The sequence below is a fragment of the Polistes canadensis genome, unplaced genomic scaffold, assembly GCF_001313835.1.
Source record: "Polistes canadensis isolate GaletaPanama2010 unplaced genomic scaffold, ASM131383v1 scaffold_188, whole genome shotgun sequence".
Classification (NCBI taxonomy): domain Eukaryota; kingdom Metazoa; phylum Arthropoda; class Insecta; order Hymenoptera; family Vespidae; genus Polistes; species Polistes canadensis.
In genome coordinates, this window is record NW_014569735.1 from 171,291 (window position 1) to 192,738 (window position 21,448).

Sequence of the window (21,448 nt, forward strand, 5' to 3'; positions counted from 1 at the left end):
ACTAATAAGAAATATACACCATATAGGTTATCTCGTTTATTTTAAAGTATATATAATAATATAAAATATAGTATATATATATATTTGTATTTATCTTTTCTCTTTTACTTTTACGATTAGAAAGTTTTTTCTTTTTTTATGTTAGTCATTATTCACATTTACCTTCTTAAGCATAATTAACAACGATAATAAGGATCTTTTATTGTCCAAGCTTTTCATCGTCGTCGAGTGTCATTAAGCGGTTAACCTAATGTCAGAGTTCTTATGAGTCGACTCTTTAGAAAATTAAATGGAGGAAAAAACGTTAAATAAAAGAAAGAAAGAAAGAGAAGGAGAGAGAAAGAAAGAAAGGAAAAAAGAAACTACGAAGGTTCGTAAATTTTTACGGTTCGTTGCTATTTAATATTATATTTGCTGTTGTTGCTTTATTGGATCGCGTACGCATTGCGTACTTCGAAAGGTTCACAGGAAACCACAAAACGTTCTAAGGTCTTTGACTTTAAACGTGGATTTCACGTCACCCTAGAGCTAAGTTCTTTCGTACAAACACACGCACACGTTTGTGGAACAATGACAATCAGACCGAAGAGTCAGCATTGTTGTCAATATTGTTTACGAACAGTGCACATATGCTTTCGAGTACCACCAGGTATAATACTGCATACATATATATATATATATACATAAACTTATAAACTTATATAGCGTATCGGTCTCGTCGTATTGTCACACTCGTCAATTTCGAGTATGAAACGATCTGTAAATCACGTACGAACTTTATTCGTTTCCTTGGCTTCGCGATTTTCCCGATTTTTTTCCAAATCAATGCATTTCTTTCTTTCTAGTCCTCCTCCCTCGCCTCGTTACGCGTCATTCCATTTGACCGAGCTCTATCGTTCCGTATTTTTCATTCCGGATGATGATGATAATAATAATAATAATAAAAAATAAAATATATTTACAATATTATGGAGGATTTAATAATTATATTTTTAACACTGATATTATCGGGGCTTAGTTCGTCTAAGCAGATTGAACAACAAAAAAATACTCAATATTATTCTAATTTAAAAATAATAATAAATAAAGGTGAGAACAGTGTGTAATTGTAATTTAAATATTTGTTAGAATTATAATTTGAATAATTGTTAAACATGAATTGTGAAACACCAATCATTTGAACAGATAATCGATAAATTCTGATGATAATAATTTTTAACATATTTTACAATTTTGAATCTTATAATTGTTTCTCATGACTAATCTTCTTGTCAAATATTAATATTTATGACGCACGATCATTAAAATAAATTCTTAATTAATTTATTTATAATGAATTTCAAGCGCGCGTATGTCAGTAGGAATATATCCCCGAGCGAGAAATGTCCAATAACGACGTCAGAATCAGAATCAGAATCAGAATCATTAATACGTCATAGCAAGTAATCGATCGGTTAGCCGATAGTAACCAAATCATGGGATTTAATTTATCACGCTTGTGCGTTTCCACAATATCTTGTAATATAACATTTAGTCTCGAGTAATTGTGTGTCGACAATTTCATTGAAAAAATTTCAAAACCCGATTATATTTTATTCGTAAACGAGAAACACATAAGTTGAATCTTTATATAGAAAATTGAAAGATAATTTAACAAGAAAACGAAATTAAATTATTATGATTTCCAATGAAACTATCACATAAACCACGTATTGTAACATTAAGATAAAAAATTGCCCTTAAAATGACATTTTATTAAAGAATTATTATTATAATAGTTCATAAGAGTATTATTATTACTATGTATATACTATGATGTATACTATTATTATATTATTACTATTAATACTATAATAATTACTTAATTATTACTATAATATATAATATAATATATTATTATTTATATATAATTAATAATATATATAATTATTAATTATACTATAATAATATAATAATTACTTAAGTATTACTATAATAATTCATGAGTATAATATATCTTGAAGCATTTAACTAGTAATCTTATTAATAATGTCTTTTAAAATTGTATAATCAAAAGTTCAATACATTTCTAATGTTTCTTTCAAAAGAATCTTAGTCGACTATTTAATATCGTATATTATTAAACTCTAACCGGTTAAATGACGATAGTAAAGTTAGATCATAGTAGTCTATGGTTGACGTCGAGTGAAGATCGGAGATGTTTGAATCGATTTCCGTTTGCATCTCTCGACTACTACGAACCCGCCTACGACGGGTTAATTATCTCGGCTTTTAAAAGCTCTACCGGTGAACAGCAGCAGCAACAGCAACACCACCACCATCAGCCAACATATTCGCCTTCGACTCGCCTTTCATATGCGCATCTCTTTTCATACTTGTTCTATCTTTCGCGTGAAGATAAAACGAAGCTGTATAAAAAAAAAGAAAAAAAAAAAAATACGACAGAGATAAAAGGGGCTGTAGGAGAAAGGGCTGAAGAAAGGTAGAGTTTTGCTAAGAGAAAACTTTCGAAATAGTCGCGTTACAAAGTGCCGACGACAACAAAAAAAAAAGATCTTTCTAAACTTAAGTAATTTCATATTTTTTAATTAACAATCTTAAAACGATGATATTAGTAAATTACTTTACTGAGAAAATCCAATCAAATATTAATATTGTAATGATATAAATATTTTGTCTTATTTTTACAACGAATTAATTATTATTTCGATAGTTAGAAATTATTTCAATTATGCGATATAATAGTTATTTTTCTGTTTCTAAAAATATCTCGTTGAAAAAAAAATCATTCCGATGTAGAAAGATTGATTTAAATTTGAAAGCTTCAAAATATTATATGCTCGATTATTATCTTTTTTTAAAAAAAATAAAACAAATCCAGGAAACCCGTGTAAAATTAACAAAAAAAAAAAAGAAAATATATTTAGTATTTTCTATATAAAATCGATTACATTTACACTGCAACATTTAAATAATATAGGACAATAATAATTAAAATGATATCAAACGTAACGAGATTGATGCATCAAAAACTCGTAAAAGATAATCAAAATATATACGAGTAAATATTATCTAAAAAGAAATGAAAAAAAAAAGAAAAAATGTAACATGTGTGATTATACATGTCTCTAACTCCGATCATTAAAAACAGGCTTATTCAGAGTGGCGACGACACAATGTATTGAGATATCTCAGCGCGTCGTTGATAAAGGGAAGGAAAAGTGGTGATGGTGGTTGTGGTGGGGAGGGGAGAAGGGAATCGTTCACTGCTGGGACCGTGCGTGTCCCCCACTCCTCGACTCGGAGTTACCCCCACCAGAGGGGTTAGCAGCTTAACGGGCGTCACCGGCGTGCATCGATGAAGTGCCAGCGGCAGTCCGCGTTTGCGGGGCCTTACGAGAGGGGTTAGTTCGTGTCTCTCATTGTATCACGTTCGTTCATCGAGATATCTCGTTCGTCTATAATCCTAGATAGATTGACTAGGATCGATATCGTTTGTTGAAGAAATAACAGGAGCTTAGATTATCGAGAAAGTCGTTGTATAGTCACGTGCTTCGTCGTCATCGTCATCGTTGTCGTCGTTTACTGTGTTTACCAGAACGATAAACGTTCATTGTTTTGAGAAGGAGGATACTCCTATCGTAAACGTATACCTCTTTCTCCTCCTCCCACTTCCCCGTCAACCGACATATTCACCAGTTCTCTCATACTCTCGAACAATATCGTACGATAGAGAGAGAGAGAGAGAGAGAGAGAGAGAGAGAGAGAGAGAGAGAGAGAGAGAGAGAAAGATCTGCACGGTTGTTTCCTATTCTGTTCTATTTAAAGGGGTCTCATAGGACACTTCAAAGTAACATCGTCGTCGTCTTCTCTTTTTATCCTGTAAAATAATATTCTTTTCCTTTATATATTTGTGACCACCATATTATTTAAATTTCAAAGAAAACGATAGCGATTTGTTTCCCCCCCCCCCCCCCCTCTATCTTTAGCGATGAGATAAAAGTGAAGAATCGTTAATAGATGTTGTTTTTGTATATTAGCAGCGTTGTGGTCTGATCAAGAAGTAATAATCGCGTGAGTATTACTCGCACGTTATTGGAACGTTTGTTTCTTCGTGAAGAATTGAAAGAAAGAGAAAGAAAAAAAAAAAAGGGGGAAAAGAAACGTGTGTGGGTCTTCGTTGAACATGTTTTAAAGATTGTCTCTACAGAGTTGGTTGCAATAAGAGAAAAACTTGTGTCCTGAAAAACATTGTATGAAGATTATTATTCTCCTCCTCCTTCCTCCTCCTACGAGTGAGAATAGATCGAATTATCTGTCGAAGACAAGAATACGTTAGATTACTGAGAAAATAGAAGACCCCCGATATATACGTGGCCATCGTAAGTAAGTAAGAAGGTTAAAAAAAGAAAGGAAAAGAAAAAAGAAATAAAATAGTAAGGATAACGACAAGAAGAAGGACTATCTTGGAAATATTTATTTCTGCGTGGCTGGAGGCTATCAAGACCTTGGCTGATCAAGATAGGTCCTTATCTACTCGAACGATCCCAACGAAGTAAACGATCGCTAGGTGAATATCGTGGGTGGAGAAACGCGATGAGGAGGTGGAGTCGAAGTATACTTGGTGAATTACGTTTTTAACCACCGTCTCTTTCTTTTATTTTTCGTTCGTTCGTTGTTACATAGTAATAGTTGGAAACAATTTTTTTTTCAAGTAAACAGTAATTATTGTAGGCGAGAGAAGGCGATCGTGATTAATAATCGGTTCCGTTCAACTTCGATATACAATTCTTCGTGAGAGTGAGATAAAGAATAGAAGAAGCAGAAATAAACCTAAAGGGGGATAGAAGAAGAAGAAAAGAAACGGCCTGGTGGTGGGCGTGGGCGCGTGTATACGTGTGTTGCTGCGTGTGCGTGTATAATACGCGTATACCACGTACGTACAACATAATCCTTCTTCTTACCCTGGGTGCAAATAGTGTAAAAGATAAAGATAAAGATAAAGATAAAGAGAAAAAGAGAAAAAGTTGTTCGATCGTGCAAATGATCGTGCCCTTGAGATCCTCTCGATCGTTGGTCATAGTGGATACCAGATTGCCTGGATGCCAGTTTTGGAAGGCGGAATAGCAAAGAAGCGTGGTGCCGATAGACTCGGCCGCAAAATGCGGATGAGACTGTGCACTGCATCGAAGGAGTCCTATACGCTGCTCTCCAAGAAACGGTAATAAATACATTTTCTTTTTTCCTTTTTCGCGACCGAAAAATATCGACACCACGAAGTTGTCGATATTTACGATGCGCGGGAAAAACGAGATTTCAAATTTACGCGTCATGAAAGTAATTCGTAAATATAAATTAATTAGATTGTACATATTAATTAAAACCATTATCAATGGTATTTTAATATCTTCATTTTATTTTATCATATTATCGTTTTTTCGATAAATGTAAAGTATTATATTGATACGCGAGATAATTGCAGTTATTTTTAAGATTATTGAGGTTATGTTCGTTTTGATACGCTAAAGAAGTATAACTTCTTACGTACACACACCAGTTCTTTTTTTTTTCTTTTTATTTTTATTTAACTTAATAGATAAGGCGGGGGTGGGGTGGGGGTAATCACATTATTGTTGAAAATCATGATTTCCATCAGACGAGATTAGATCGTTAAAAATGAACGGAAAGATGATCAGTAACCTTCTCGACCAAGATCACTAGAGGATCTTCATCGGAATTGCTAGCTTTAACGATCGCCGATCGTTTTCGAGATTTTCCAAGCTACCTCTCCCCTACCCCTCTCCTCTCCCCCACACACTCCCATCCCCCTATGAAACGACCTATAATTTAGCTCGGTCCGACCGATTCGGACGCCACGAGTTAGAGTGCTTGCTGCGCGTTCGTCCTCGTTCATGTTCCTAGCTTGTTGGCGGTGGCGCTTACTATATATATATATAAGATACATGTGTCTTCTTCGTGTTTAGCCAGCTTAGAAGAGAAAGATCGACTAGCATCGTCGTGTCTCGATGCTTTCTTCTTCTTCATGGGGCTTGTACGAGAGCCACCGAGTAAGTCTCTTCGGTAACTAGACGTAATCTTGCGGTAATTTAGCAAATGACAGACAGTCCGTAAATATTTCGTTCGTAAATTATGATTACGGGGTTTAGGTCGATTGTTTCGCGTGCCTTTGTTTAGAAAAAAAAAAAAATAAAAAAAAAAAGGAAAAAAATAAAAAAAAATAAACAAAAAAAACAGATACGTAAATTCCTTGCATCATCATCGTACAACACGGTCTACTTATACGAGAGAAAAATATTCAAAATTTTCACGAATGTGCTTTAAAACAGAAGAACAACAACAAAATCGACGAAATACGTGTTACGTTATGAAAGTATCAACATTTCCGAACGATTATAATAAGCGGTTACTTAAAATGGGGGGCTGGGGGTGGAGAGGGTGGAGTGGAGATTTAAAATCCTTTCCTTTTCCCCATTTTTGTTTGGCGAATCAAATTTGTCGATATTATTCCCCAGTGGCGTACGTTCTTAGGAACTCGTAACGTAATTTGTTCGTATATATATCGTAAGCCATTATGTATACAAACGCGAAAGATGTTTCGCTGTGCAACGAATGGAATTATAGTAATCCGAATGCCGACAAACCCCCCCCCCCTCCCCCTCCTGCCCCAACGCCACTCTTTTCTTTCTATACCTTAATCATAAATATTCATCTCTATACGTGCGTTACGTTGTTTGTTAGTAGGCATATTTACACAGTTATGAATATGGGTAAGCGGTCTTGGTCCAGCTTGAACTGGATTTTCAACGATCACTTCTCCTCTTCTTTTCGTCCACTTCAAAACAGTTGCATCAATTTGAAGTTTTACGCGCGCGTGTGTGTGTGTGTGTGTGTGTCTCTCTATCAAAAAGTTTTCTATTTCTTCTTCTTTTATTTCTTCCATCTTAATTTTATTTACTTTTTCGTTAAGCTCCACATACGCACATAGTACCATCTTAGGCACATAAAAAGTATAAAAAATTTTAACCAAAGTGTATAATAGAATAGAATAGAAGGGAACGGGGAACTTAAGAAGGAAGGAGAGACGCACTTGCTTTCTGATTTATCCGACGATTTAGCCGATTTTAGCGGTGGAATTTGCATGCTCGAAGGAAACACCGTTTTCCCTTTACCGAGAATTTGTCTGTGTCTGTGTGTATGTGTGTATGTGTGTAAGTAAGAGAAACCAAGATAGATAGAGAGAGAGAGAGAGAGAGACAGAGAGAGAAAGAGAAGAACGACGAAGATGCTACGGCAGCCAAGTTATTCCGGCAATTTCGTTAAATACGTGCCGCAAGAAAATTGAAGATAATTTACACCTTGCGTATCTCTTCCATTCAAAGTACCAAACTACGGCGGTATCTTTGCTCGCGCGAGTTCGCGTTCACCTTTCGTCTCTTGTATATTTAACACTACTACCTACACTCTCGCGCGAATATTCTCTTTTTGTAAATAAAAATATTCAAATAGAAAAAAAGATCAAAAAAAAAAAAAACAAAAAAAGAAAAATAAATAAATAATAACTTAACACACATACACAAATATATATATATATATATATATATGCGTTTATATGTATTACCGTGTAATCCGAGAACAAGTGGCCGTATGTTTGCGCGATATCTTTGACTTTTCCCTCTCTCTCTCACACACACACAGACGCACACTCTTTTTCGTATAGAGAATCTGTCCATATTTGTGTGGGTACGTTCACGCAGAGTAAAAGTCGCAGCTGCCATGGCATGGTTCCGTCTCTACTCTCTTCGTTTCCTTCCTCCCCCAACCCCTCTCCCTCCCTTCCTCCTCCTCCTCCTCCTCCTCCTGTTCATTTTCTCTTTGGTCTCTCGCGTCTGTCTTTACGCGCGTTACGAGGATGAATCAAAGCTCTGTATCGAAACGGAAGCTGCCTGCCTGCCATATCCACTGGATTTTCGATCGACCGTTTAAAAAAGATATGATATAGAGGAAGGGAAAAAAAGTCAACAGTCATCTCATCTCCTACGACGGATTTCCTTTTAAACGAGATCTCTCTCGTAATATAACTTGCAGTAAGCTTTTTTTTTTGGATATTTGTTTTGAGTAGTAGTTTAAATTATTCCTTCTCGATTCTTCTTATCATCTGTGTTTTGTGTGTGTGTGTATTTTTGTTTTTTTTTTTTCTAATAGAAAAAATTCTATTCCGAATTGAACGTTTTTGTAATAGATAACAAATGGAGATATATTTATATATAGATAAAAAGTAATATTGAAATAAAATAATAATAATAATAATAATATGGGGAAAAAAATACGCTAGTGTGTCAATAGTTCTTTTTTTTTATTTTTATCTCATTCCTCTAACAGCTGTTTATAAATTAATTATCCATATTGTAGTAGAGAAGAAATATGAAACGTATAAAATACTCTTCTTCCTACAAGTTTCTGGCCTCGTTTATCGAATGGTTTAGAATTTCTTCTAAGTTCTCTTCTTGCGTTTGGTTTGAATATATTTTTTAATAAATTTTTTCCTTAATTATTATTACCATCTTTTTTTCTCATTAATTAACCAAAGATAGAAAACTAATCAATTCGACATTTTGTACGCGATCGCTGAATTTTTCTAAATTATTATTATTATTTTTTAATTATTGATGAAAAATAGAAAAAAAAAGAAAAAAAATAGTGCAAATAAAAATATGTTCTCTATAATTGCTATTATTATTATTACTTTTATTATTATATACTGACCAAAGGTAGAAAAAATAATCAACATTTTGTAAACGGTCGCTGAATTTTTTCTAATTATTGCGCGTACAAGTAATCATCATATCACTTTTTGTCGTCCGTTGAAAAGTATTTCCGTATGATAAAAAAACGAACATGTTACGCGGCGAATAATAGATAGGTAATCTTTCACAAGGACTAGAATAATTCGTAAATGATATAACACTAGCAAAGCGATTCGTGAGAAAATATATTTATTTATTCGCGTTGAGACATGGGTTAGTTTACACATTCACTCATTTTCTTTTTATTTTTCGCTCGCATGGTCTCTGACGATAAGAAATAGTCACAAAGTTAAGTAGTCCGAGCAATAAAACTCGGAACAACGTATATAATATATTATGTTGAAATTTATTTCACAAGCTGCTTTAAGGGTTAACATCACTTTTTTACTCGAAAGAAAAAACCTACCATAAAAAAATAATATTTTTTTTTTCTACGCAAATTGCAAATATAAACATCGTTTTTATTATCATTTAAATACAATGTACATTATAATGAATTTCTTAACATATAAAAATTATTTTAAAATATTGAAAAATGACATAAACTAAACATAACATAATTTAAAATGATATAACTTTGTTTCTAACTGATGGAGACTAGATTTTCATCGATTAGATACTTCATTCATTTTTTTTTTTTAATTGTTTTTAAACAATTATACCACTTTATTAATGTTCGGAAAAATTAGCGTAAAAAGAAAATGTTTGTTTGACGCAACCTTTAAGTAATATCATCTCATAAGCCTCACACTTTTATGCCGCGTGGCCAAAAAATTGTATCCTAGTTTTCCCAAGTACTCATAATCGTGTATCTTCTTAAACGACGTTCACTAACACCCTATCACGCAGTGAATGTTATCATCTTAACGTTTCTGTCACGGACGCGTCCTCGTTTTCCTTATTTTCTCCTTTTATTTTTATCAATCTCATTCAATCTCGTTTTTTTTTTCTTCAAAAAAAAACCCCAAAAAAAATCATTCCCAATGAGCTTCAAATAATATCGTGCAATTTTACAGAATACATTTTTTCCTGTCCCTTTCACGCACGCATATATACACACACACACACATACACACACACTTTTTTTTCTCTCTGTAATATTTATTTCATTTCTATCGAGTTTGAACGCTTAATTGAAAGCAACTCTTTCGAACGTCTAACTTCTCTTAATTTCGTGACGTTTGTATCAAGTTACACGACCTTATCGATATCTTTTTCCCCTCTCCCTTCCTACCCCCCCCCTCTCTCTCTCTCTCTCTCTCTCTCTATTTTCTTTCGCGGAAACGAGGAATAATCGAACAGAATGGTCCATTGTGTAATAGCAGTAACGATTCAGCGCCGCGTGGAATTCCAAGAAAAGATCAACGAGAGACGACTAATACGAAAGGTCTGGAAATTCTATCAGCGGTATGATACCAAATACGAATTCATTCTTCTTTTACGTCTTATATATCGTCTATGTTCAGTCAAAAGTAACTAACATCTATGCTAGTCTAATCAAATTTATTACACGTCGAATCAAAATTTTTAAATCAGAAAAATCAAATTTCAACAAAACAAAGCTTTGTTTGTTTTTTTATTAATAATTTCACATACTACACTATATTCATGCTTTATACGAAATAATGGCTAATTTTCTCAAAAGTTCTATCAAAAAAAAAAAAAAAAACAAATGTTAATAACTTTTGATCGAATATTAACCATATATATGTAATATAACATTCTAAAATTGTGACCGATTAAAGAGAGTCACCCAGTATAGTAAATACCATACACTAGACGTATATGTAAGTATGTATATAGGTATATATACCATATACCAAACTTACTCGAGCGTCTTATGGGTTTTGACGAGTCGCAGAGTAGGCAAATACGCTCGAAAGCCGCTATCTTTTATCGTTAAATTCGATAACGAATAACGCACCAATGAATCTGCTGGAATTAATTCGACGATTTAATATATCATATATGTATGTATGTATGTATTTTAATACGTGTATATACATCATATGCGTATGCGTATAATACAACTTGCATACGCGCTTTTGTAGTGAAACTTGTATTGTAAAAAGAGTTAGAGCTAGTAGAAAATAAGAAAGAAAGAGAGAGAGAGAGAGAGAGAGAAAGATATTTTGCGGTCTAACATAAGTCACTTTCTCGTTACGCCATATCGCAGTCGGTTTCATCAAAGTCGAAGAAAAATGATGGGGGTTTCTTTTTTTGTTTTTTACTTTCAACTCCAACGTCCTTGTATCTCCAGTCATAAATCCTCACGGTCGATATTATCGCTTATACTTACAATTAACGAGAAACTTCACGATAGATGAACTTAAGTTAATAATGCTAAGAAAAGTATGATATGAAACTTCGAGAAAATGATTAATCTTTTCTTAATATTTTTTTTGTGATGTTATTTAATTAATATTTTCATATTTTCTCTAATTACAATAATTATAATATTTATATATAAACCACAATACGATTAATATATTTATTCGGTATGTAATTTAAATACTTACCACCCCTTAAATGACTATAATTTATATGATAGTTAAATAATAAATGATATACGAAATAAAATATAATCTAATAAAAATTTGTCATGCTGTTCGTATAAATGAAGTTAATTAATTAATTAATTCGTGAAAAACAAGTGACTCAAAAAAATATACACACTCAAATTAATATGAATAAAGAAATTTCAAAGTGAATAATATAGAATGGAGAAAATGTGAATTATATAATTTTGCCGTATTAAATTTGGCAAGATAAATTTGTCACTTTTCTCTACCGGAAGCGAAAAAGAAGAGAGAAAAAAGAATAAGAGAAAAGAGAACGAGAAAAAATAATAATAATAATAATAATAATAATAATAATAATAATGATGAAATTTAACAGGGAACTTGGACATGAAAGAAGTAGAACTAAGTTTGATTTAGTTGGACGTTTAGTCCCTTTATTGGGACTTCTTCAGCAACATAATCTTTACAGTTCAGCAACAGTTTTGTTGAGGAACTTAAATAATAACGATCAATTTAACGAAGTTTAGATGTTTTGTGTTTTGAATATTAATAAAAGGAAAAATGTATGTCTACTCAATGAAAAAAGACGCTGAACTGTAAAGATTAAGTTGCTGAAGAAGTCCCAATAAAGGGACGAAACGTCCAACTAAATCAAACTTAGTTCTACTTCTTTCATGTCCAAGTTCCCTGTTAAATTTCATCATTAAAAATTGTAATTTTTGGACGAGAGAAATACTAAATAAATAATAATAATAGCAAAGGAAATGCAAAGCACGTGCCTCGTTCGTTTCTACGTGTTACAATCTAGACGATATATTAATTTCGTTTAAGTGTACGTGTGTCCGCCCACGTGGCACGAAATCACGCGTGGCCCCCTCCCCCATAAAAGCAAGCAAGCAAGTCAGCCACAGTTTAGCCCATCGCTAAATCATCCTCGACCGAGGGTGAGGGGGACGACAACGTGTTCAGTATATCGCTTCTTCTTTCACCGGTCTTACTAAATTGCCCTAGGACCCCTCGACTCGACATCAAAATCACGAGGGCGGATTACTAGGGACTTAACGTTGCAGAAGGGACACACTCGACACGAAGGGAAGGATTACTTGCGAGATCTTTCTTCACGCTTTACTCATCTACCTAACCTCCCACCCACCTTCACTTTTTTGTTGTATGTTCTTTCGATGCATGTCCTTTTAATCTCGGATAGGCATAAATTTGTTCCCCGTGTTTATAATTTGATTTATTTTGCCCTTCTGATTATACATGAATAGGTTGAAAACTTTTCAACCAAGTATAGAAACACGTTCTTCTTTCATTTTTCGACTTACGTAATCTTAAAACTGTAGATAGATATATGTATATTTATTTTGTCGTATTAATAATTTAGACAATTTTTTTTATTTTTATTTTGTATTTCTCGCAAGTTTCTTTTCGTTATTCTCGTATAATTTTATAATATGAGTGATGTATTATTATTATGTTGTTTTCAGTTCATAGAAAATGTATTTTTAATTTGTGTAAGGTTTTTTCTTATTGCTTTGTAATATATGAATGATATAATAACCATACTGATAATTCTCTTTCATTAAAATGGGTTTGAATTTTGTTCTAATTAGTATAAGAGGATATATTTTCATTATCTCTGCATTATCTCTGCATTAAAATTGCGATAAAAGATTGTTAATAAATATTATAGATTAAAAAGAAAAATCATTAATAATCGTTTCGAGTTAATAGGTACAAAGCTGTGGATTTAATCGAATACATTTCTGAAAATATTATACGCATGTGTGGGAAAATATTATGAAATGTATAACAATACACACACACATATATTATATTAAATGCTTTCACACGTGTCCATTTGATAAATAATCTATTGATAAAAACATGTATATAGATAGATACATATAATATGTTGCGTTATACAAATACTTCAACACGTAGGATACACATATGAAACTAAAAAAAAAAACTTTAATCCAGGAAAGGCCAAACGAACGGACAAATAAGGGCATCGTTTATATACTACTACACATAACACCGATAGATATTACGAAATACAATACAGAACGCGAACGAGTAAATATTTGTGTAACCTTTTAAACGCTTGTAAACGCTCGATTGGTAGTTATTGTCTGTTGAAAATGAAGCGAGTTCGATTAACGTATATATTATTTGAAACATTTTATTCATAAATTTATTCACGTAAATACTTCGAATTATTTGAAGGTATAATTAAACAAATAAATTGTTGCTTTTTCCCCCTTAACAAATTTATTTTCAAATAGCATACAATTTGTTCACAAATGATTACCATGATTTAAACAATATTATATTATATAAATTCTGTATTTATATATTTTACCGATAAAATTAATCGAAGAATAGTTATTTATAATATTTACAAAACATTTTCTTTACCTGTTTATTAATTTATTTACAAAATTGCTTTTCATTACGGGTATTTAATTTAAAATAAATTATAATTAAGGTTATATATATATATAGAAAGAGAGAGAGAGAAAACTTTGTATATTTAATTTATATTAACATTTCTATTATAAGAAAATTAGAATTTCAATCGGTTCTAATTAAAATTTTAATTAGATTTTTTCAGACAGACCTTTACGGTGTTCTAAGCACGCGTGATGTCACCATCGACCTTTCCTTCTTTTTTCCTTTTTTCTTTTTTTCTTTCATCCCCGTTAACTTGCATACCCTATTGTATAACTTTCCCTCGATTTTCGATTGTCGAAAAGTATACAAAGGTGGTTTTAATACAAACTCTGCAAGACTGATCGATGAGGTTCGATAAAGATTAGCAATGGTGTTGACAACCATATGTTACCGTTTCGGAATCACAACGACGAAGTATTAACACAGAAAAACGAACGAATTATATTTTCTAATACAGAAACGTTATATTTTTTTCATGTGAAATTTCCTTTGACAAATTATCATAAAAAAATTATAATTTTCACATGCTTTTTATGATGGAACTTTACTTCTAAAAAAAATCATTTTCATGGGATATCGTTAGTGTGTAAATGTATAAAGGAAAAAAAAATTAATAATCTAATAATTCAATGATGTTTCCAATATAAAAAAAAGAAACTTATTCCTTTTCTTTTTTTTTTTTTTTTTAATCTACGTATGTATTTATACGCGTGATTGATAGTTTCGTGAAAAAAAAATTAAAGAAAAAAAAAAAAAAAAAGATATAATAGATTCCAAAAATATAATCTACATTTTACGAATTTATAATACGCGTATAGAAAATTGAACGAACGGGGTGTATATATTGGAAAAATGCCAAATGGAGAAACGAAATCCACGTTATAAGTTATGTTTGTGCGTGTGTTTCTATATGTAATTGTATTTTTGTATAATAATGTGTGTAGCATCACACACAGAGGTATTATCGTATGAAAAACGTCGAATGTATTCTAAAGCAGCACTCTCGATATAATCTGCCTTTCAAATGGGAGGAGGGAAACATCGAGCGCGTGATTTTATTTCAAGTTTATCCGATAATATGTATGTATAATATATAAATATATATTCTCCTTGAGAATTGAACTTACAAAAGGGTCAAGTTGACGGGACATCGATTTTTTTTTCCATTCTTTATAATTCTAGAAGTCCATCAGGACCGTACGTACACACTGTGCAAACAGTGAGATCCAATACTTATTTGTTTCAAAGAAAACAAATGAAAAACTTTCACATGTATTATTAAATATCTAATTCGTTTTAAATGAAAAAAAAAAATACATTTTTTACGATTTAATTGAAAAAAAAAAAAAGAAATTATAGAAAAAATATACACGACTGAATTGAAAAGTTTTGAGTCGACAAAAAAAAGGGCTTTCAAAAGTTGTGGGGCTTAACATACAAAAGTGAGAGGGGGGGGGAGGGTTGAAAATGTTTCGAGCTTTATGATCTAACTTTATCGTGTAAAATTTAAAACTTTTCAATGCATCATCGTTTATTAGATTTAAAATCAAACCTCGGATCCTCCTCCCCTCTATTAAATATAATTCAACTTTGTATAAGTGTGTGTTATATTGTCGAAAAATATTATATAACACATTTAAAGTTAATTTATCAATTTATTTATTCCACATCAGTATATGTGTAAGTATTTATAATTCGAAACTAAAGAAGAAAAAGAAAAACTCTATGAAATATCTTTAAAGCTTTTTTATATTTATTTTTTAATTTAACCATACGCGCGTCATCGTATTGCGAACGAACGATATCGCATTTCGAAAAGAAAAGAAAAAAAAAAAATGAATTGACCTTTCCTGTGTTCGACGTTAACATTTAAATACGATGTTTAAAAGAAAAAAAGGGGTGGGGGGAGAGAATATAAAGAGTACGTTTTACGAACGTAGAAAGCTTTGCGTAGGGTCCTCCTGCATACACATATATATATATTTATATATGCATGAATGAAAGAAAGAGAAGGAACAACGGTAAAGCTAGCTAGCTAGCTAGCCTAATCGTCTTGGCGGCCGTCGAAGGTTTGATCTTATCGAAAAGGAAGCATGGTGGTAGTGGTGGTGGTGGTGTATAGTGACGCGAGCACGTGACACGTGCTCGAAAAGACGAGGAATGCGTCTGCTGCCTTTCCTCTCGCCAATAAGCTCCAGACACGTCCAGATGGAAAAGTAAAAGAAAGAAAAAGAGAGAAAGAAAAAGTATGAATTAGCAATAAAAAGAGAATGAGAGAAAGAGAGAAGAAGAAGAAGGGTCAAAGATGCAGATGCAATAAGAGAGAGAGAGAGAGAGAGAGAAAATGGGAGGGTGGGTGTAATGCAAGCAAACTGGCTGAGACTCTGGACAGGAAACGAGCAATTAAGTGGCCGTGGCGACGTTATCTCATAAGAAGAAACAGAAAGAGAAAGAAAGAGAGGTTGTAAACTCGTCCACGAATCGGCACAGAGAGAAAAGAGTGCAAGTATGAGTGAGAGAGAGAGAGAGAGAGAGAGGGGTCTCCTTAGAACGATCCCGATCGGAATGTGCATGGCGCGAATGGATATCTCTTGAAATGCCCTCTACGTTTCTATAGTATATATATATATATGTTTGTATGAATGTATATATGTATGTAAGTATGTATAAATGTACGTACGTATAAATGTACTTCTCGTTCTTCGCTCGAGAGAACGCAATAAACTCGATGATTTAGCCCCAGCAACCGGGCGGCGGTTTTCTCGCGTGTGGGAGAAGAAATTCGGTTAGATATCTAAGCTAGCTAGCTAGTTTGTTGTATGATGTTGTCGAGAAATGTCTCTTGGAATTTAGTAACATCTAATTCGGTATTATTTACATCCCACCCTTTTCATTTTGTTTCCCTCTATTTTTTATTGTTTTCTTTATTATTTTTGAAACGTAGGAGGTGATTCCAATTATACGGACATTTTTTTAATGAGTACAAAAAAATATATTTTCAAATGTCTATTTCGGTATTGCATTATGTATTCATGTTTTTTATTTTTTTTCTAACTGTAGGTGGCTCGTGATTTAGTTGCATCATATTTTAATGAGTAAAAAAAGAAAAAAGAAATAAATGTAGAAACTTCTAATTCAGTATATTATAACTTTTATTCTTTTTTTTTTATTTTTTTTGCTTTTAACTGCAGACGGCTCATAATTTAATTAGATTATTTTTAATGGGGGGAGGGGGAAAGGAAAAATAATAATAAAAATACGTTGTTGTATATAATTTTGATTTTGAAATAAATCACAATTATATAATAGAATAAGAATTCATTGAGAGATGATCCTATTCATGAGAGATACGTCAATCTGAATAAACAGACATCAGGTCTCTATGAAGTTGTAATCGCGATCAATAGATTACTATCGCATTAAAGAATTTGTGCAACGTTACCGTTGCTCCGTTATATGTATATATGACCTCACGTACGACCTAAGTCGACACACATATCGATTTACGAACCTCTTTCGAAATCCGTTTGACCTCTCGAATCTTTTTATAAAATTGTAATGTAAGAAAAAGAATAGAAGTAAAAGAATTCAAAGAAAACAAAAGAAAATCAAATAAAATACAAATAAAAATATAGAAATTATGTTAGTCACAGATACATTGAGATAAAACGTCGTCCATTCTAATTCGCTACTGTAAAGCCAGATTGCACTAACAATTTAAGTGGCCGTTCAAGTATTTAAGTGGTACTAACAATAAAAGTTAGACTGTTGAACGCGATCATCTTATTCTTCTACTCGAAAACTTACTTGGATAAATCTTTCGTGATTGAAATTTAGTAAAATATAAAACAAAATCAAATAAAATCATTTACAAATGTAATGATTATTCAATAATACGTAAAATAGTTAGATATTCAACGAACCAATTAAAGACACTTCAAACGTCGATATTCGGTGAATGAATTAACGTGCGTGAAATAGGCCAATCATCTTCATTAATCCCCAGATTTAACGCGTTTCCAATTCGATTTACTCGTTACTGATCATGTTAATCTGTAATTTCGGAATTTCACGAATACTCTTCGAATGATCAAAATTCTATCCATCGTATCTGTAAATAAAAATATGAAACGAAAGGACACTAAAGTGTCTGAGCAATTATTCGAGAGACAGACAAAAAAATTATATATATATAATAATAATAATAGGTACATATATATATATACATATACCTATATATGTTAGGCATCGCAGATTCGCTTTATTAAATCAATCCGATTATACCGGACCCGGGGAGTCAATGTTTGTACCAAACAGACGTTATCGAGCACGTAATCTTTCTGAATGGAGTCGTACACCGTAACCGCAATTCCGTCGCACGCGGAATCGCGATAATAATAGGACGGAGTAGACCGCGTGCACGAGCCCTATCCCCTGTCATTACGTTCCACAATGCGTCCTTTTCGATCATGTAGGGATGACGAGTAAGAGAAAGAGAGATGGAAAATTAGAGAATGCGGGACAGTGGGTACTTTGTGACTCACGCGTATTCGCCCCTTCAAAAAGTGGGGAAACAGAGAGAGAGAGAGAGAAAGAGAGACAGAATGAGAAAGAAATAGAAAGAGAAATGCACTCCCCGCAGTGAGAACCAACATAACCACCCCTCAGTACTACAAACAGCTATCTCTCTCTCTTTCTCTCTGTGCATTTTCTTTTATATTATATTATATACGTACTTCGGTATATGCATTTTGTTGTGCATGTACCTTTTTTTATCTTGTCCAGAATGCAAGTGAGAAAGACGTATACCGTTGTTGCTCCCTGTTTGTCAGACGAGAATAAAAAAAAAACGTTCCTTCTATTAAATTTTTACGAAGTTTTTGTCGTTCTTCTTTCACATTGTACACAACCGCAATGTGATTTCAACGAGGATAGAAAACCATTGTTCAATCTTATTATATTCAAATAATCATTATTATTTTCATCATCATCATCGTCATTGTCGAGTATTGTTTTTTGTACAATCGTTTGTTGTCAAAATGATTGTCCAAAAAATATCATCTTTCCCTGTTTTTCTTTTTTTTTTAGTTTTAAACGATTCTAGGTGGGTGTTGTTGTAAAAAAAGATTCACGATCGTCTTTCTATCTCGTTAAAATTTTAAACGAGAAGGGAAAAAAAAAATGGGGTATGTGTGCAAATGCGGTGAATTCTTTGTGAGTCATTCGTACTGTTACCACTACTACTGTTATTACTATTACTGCTACTATATTATTACTCTTCCTTCTTTAAAAAAAAGAAAAGAGATAGAAAGGAGAGACACTTGACGATTCTGAATTATCAACGCTGTGTAAGCAACGACAAAAACGTTTCGTACCGTCGAAATCGCATCTCTTTTCGTTATCATCTCTCGGGGGTTCTCTTCATCATTTTTTCATCTTCCTCCACGATTGTTATCTCTCTCTCTCTCTCTCTCTCTTTTTTTTTCTCTTTCCTTCCTTCATACTTCTCTATTTCTTTAAGCTTTTTCAAAGAAGAATTTAATTGGATTCATTAAAAAATGTTTCAACCTAGAGGTGCTGTATATAACGTTTTAATACGCGACAACACTTTTCGTTACGAAGATTTATCTAAACACCAGAAGGATAAAAACAAAAAAGTTTGTTCTAATTTAACGCATCTCTCTCTCTCTCTCGTTGAAATTTATTCGAGGACATTTCGTTTTTTTTTCTTTTTTAAATTAAAAATAAAAATTATGATAAAAATAAAAATGATAGAGGATCATCTTGTTAAAAAAAGAAACATATGCGAGATAATAGATACTTCAGATCTGTTAAGAGAGAAAAAGTTAAATTCTTGTGTGTATTCAGAGAAGATCGGTTAAAGGCACGCACACGCATAGAAAATGAAATTAGCATGAGAAATTAGCATATCTAACAGCTTCTAAGCACCACCGAGTATTATAGGCAGGATAGATAGATGACACTTTCTTCAGAACGTTGTTGAATCATTCGCTCGACATATGGACGGGACCGTTAAAACGTGTTTATCGTTTGTAAAAAGCGATAAAAATGTTGTTGCTCGAGATGATGCACTGTCGTCGCGTGTTAGATACACACACTCTCATATATATACACACCCACTCATACGGAGATACTATTCTTTTTATTCTTGATATATCGTGTATGTTACACACTCTTATCTCCAATCTAAATCGTAGATACACGCGTGCGATTTCTCATACTCGTGCTGCTTACACGCACAGTTTAACTTTATTATCCCCTCGTCATCTGTTTTACTTTAAAATTCCTTTATAGGTGATGATACGATTTTTTTCTTTTTTTTTTAACAAATGCGAATTAAAATTAATTATATTATTTGTATATTCTAATTTTTTTGGATGTAATGACAATGTGATTAAAATTACATAAATTATAAATATTATAAAAATATAATATACCGATGAATATAATTATTTTTTAATACAAATATATATATATACAATGAGTTCGTATAAGAAAAAAAAAAAAAAGAAATCTATCATACATTTATTATCCGTTAAATTTATTTCAAGCTCTTACAAAATACATACACATAGAGATAGATTTAAAAAATCAACCGAGTATTTGAACGATCCTTAAAGAGAATACTATAGTTGTTAAAGGAGTGTTGGCCAGTCTAGCATGGGGTTAAAAATGTCTATCACGAGTGGACAGAATAAGAGGGTGCCAACGTTAATATCGTATCCCAGTCACGATCGTTTCAACCCTCCCACATTTTTCCAGATACTCGGGTACAATGAGGGGGAACCCCCGTTTGGCATGGACAAACAATGGATAAATCGAGTGTGTACTGCACGATCAAATTTTACGTAGAGTATGAAGAAGAGGTAGTGGGGTCGGGAGAGAGGGGAGTGGGGAGGGGGGAGGACCGAAGAAACGACGATGGACAGGATGCTGCTGCTAGTTGAGTACTCGAAACGGTTGGGTGGTTGTTCAATTTAAAATAGAGAGAGAGTGAGAGAGAGAACGAAAAAGAAATAAAAATATAGGCGTGAATGCTCTCTTTGTAGGAATGCAAATGTCAACGCACCAGCATGTTTAACTCCCCCCCTACGTTATGACCAATGCACAATGCTTAAACGTGCATAATCATGTTAATGAGCTAAGAAATATGGTCTCGTTTTTTTCCTGGTTTGTTTTTTTTTTTTTTTTGGCTACGTCCATCTCTGTGTCTGTTTATCCGTCTGTTGTCTACCTTTGGGATGGTGGATCTATCTCGAGTGGTTCGAGGGGAACGTCAAATGTTATTTCGAGAGTATCTTCAAATTGTAGAGAAGAAGGAAGATATCGGGTTGTTGACTTCACATACTGATTAAAGTCAATTAGGAAGGACTCGGTGAGATACGATTAACGTGTCAATAATTTGTATTTTATTATCGATTAACCGTCGTCTTTTTTTTTAGTTAAGAATCTTTCCAATTCATTCTATTTTATTACTATTTGATTTGATATTTGTGATTTTGATTATAATCAATATTATTTTTCGAAGGATTTGAATAAATAATTATATTATACGAAAATACATAAAATTAATACAATTGATTATATTTATTATATATTGATTTATATTATATTATATAT

At 32.6% G+C, this 21,448-nt stretch overlaps 1 protein-coding gene across 4 annotated transcripts in view; it reads left to right on the plus strand.

The window, feature by feature from the left end:
• The window catches only part of LOC106789520 (rap1 GTPase-activating protein 1), a 104,565-nt gene that overhangs the window by 33,608 nt on the left and 49,509 nt on the right, over positions 1–21,448 (plus strand). Inside the window, exon 1 of one of the 4 annotated variants that reach the window (XM_014753802.1) lies at positions 3,974–5,221. The exons of the other annotated variants lie outside the window; for them this stretch is intronic. Coding sequence (XP_014609288.1) covers positions 5,103–5,221 — 119 coding nt within the window. The 5' untranslated portion in view covers positions 3,974–5,102. Of the gene's footprint in view, positions 1–3,973; positions 5,222–21,448 lie in introns of those variants that run through there. 4 annotated transcript variants of the gene reach the window in all.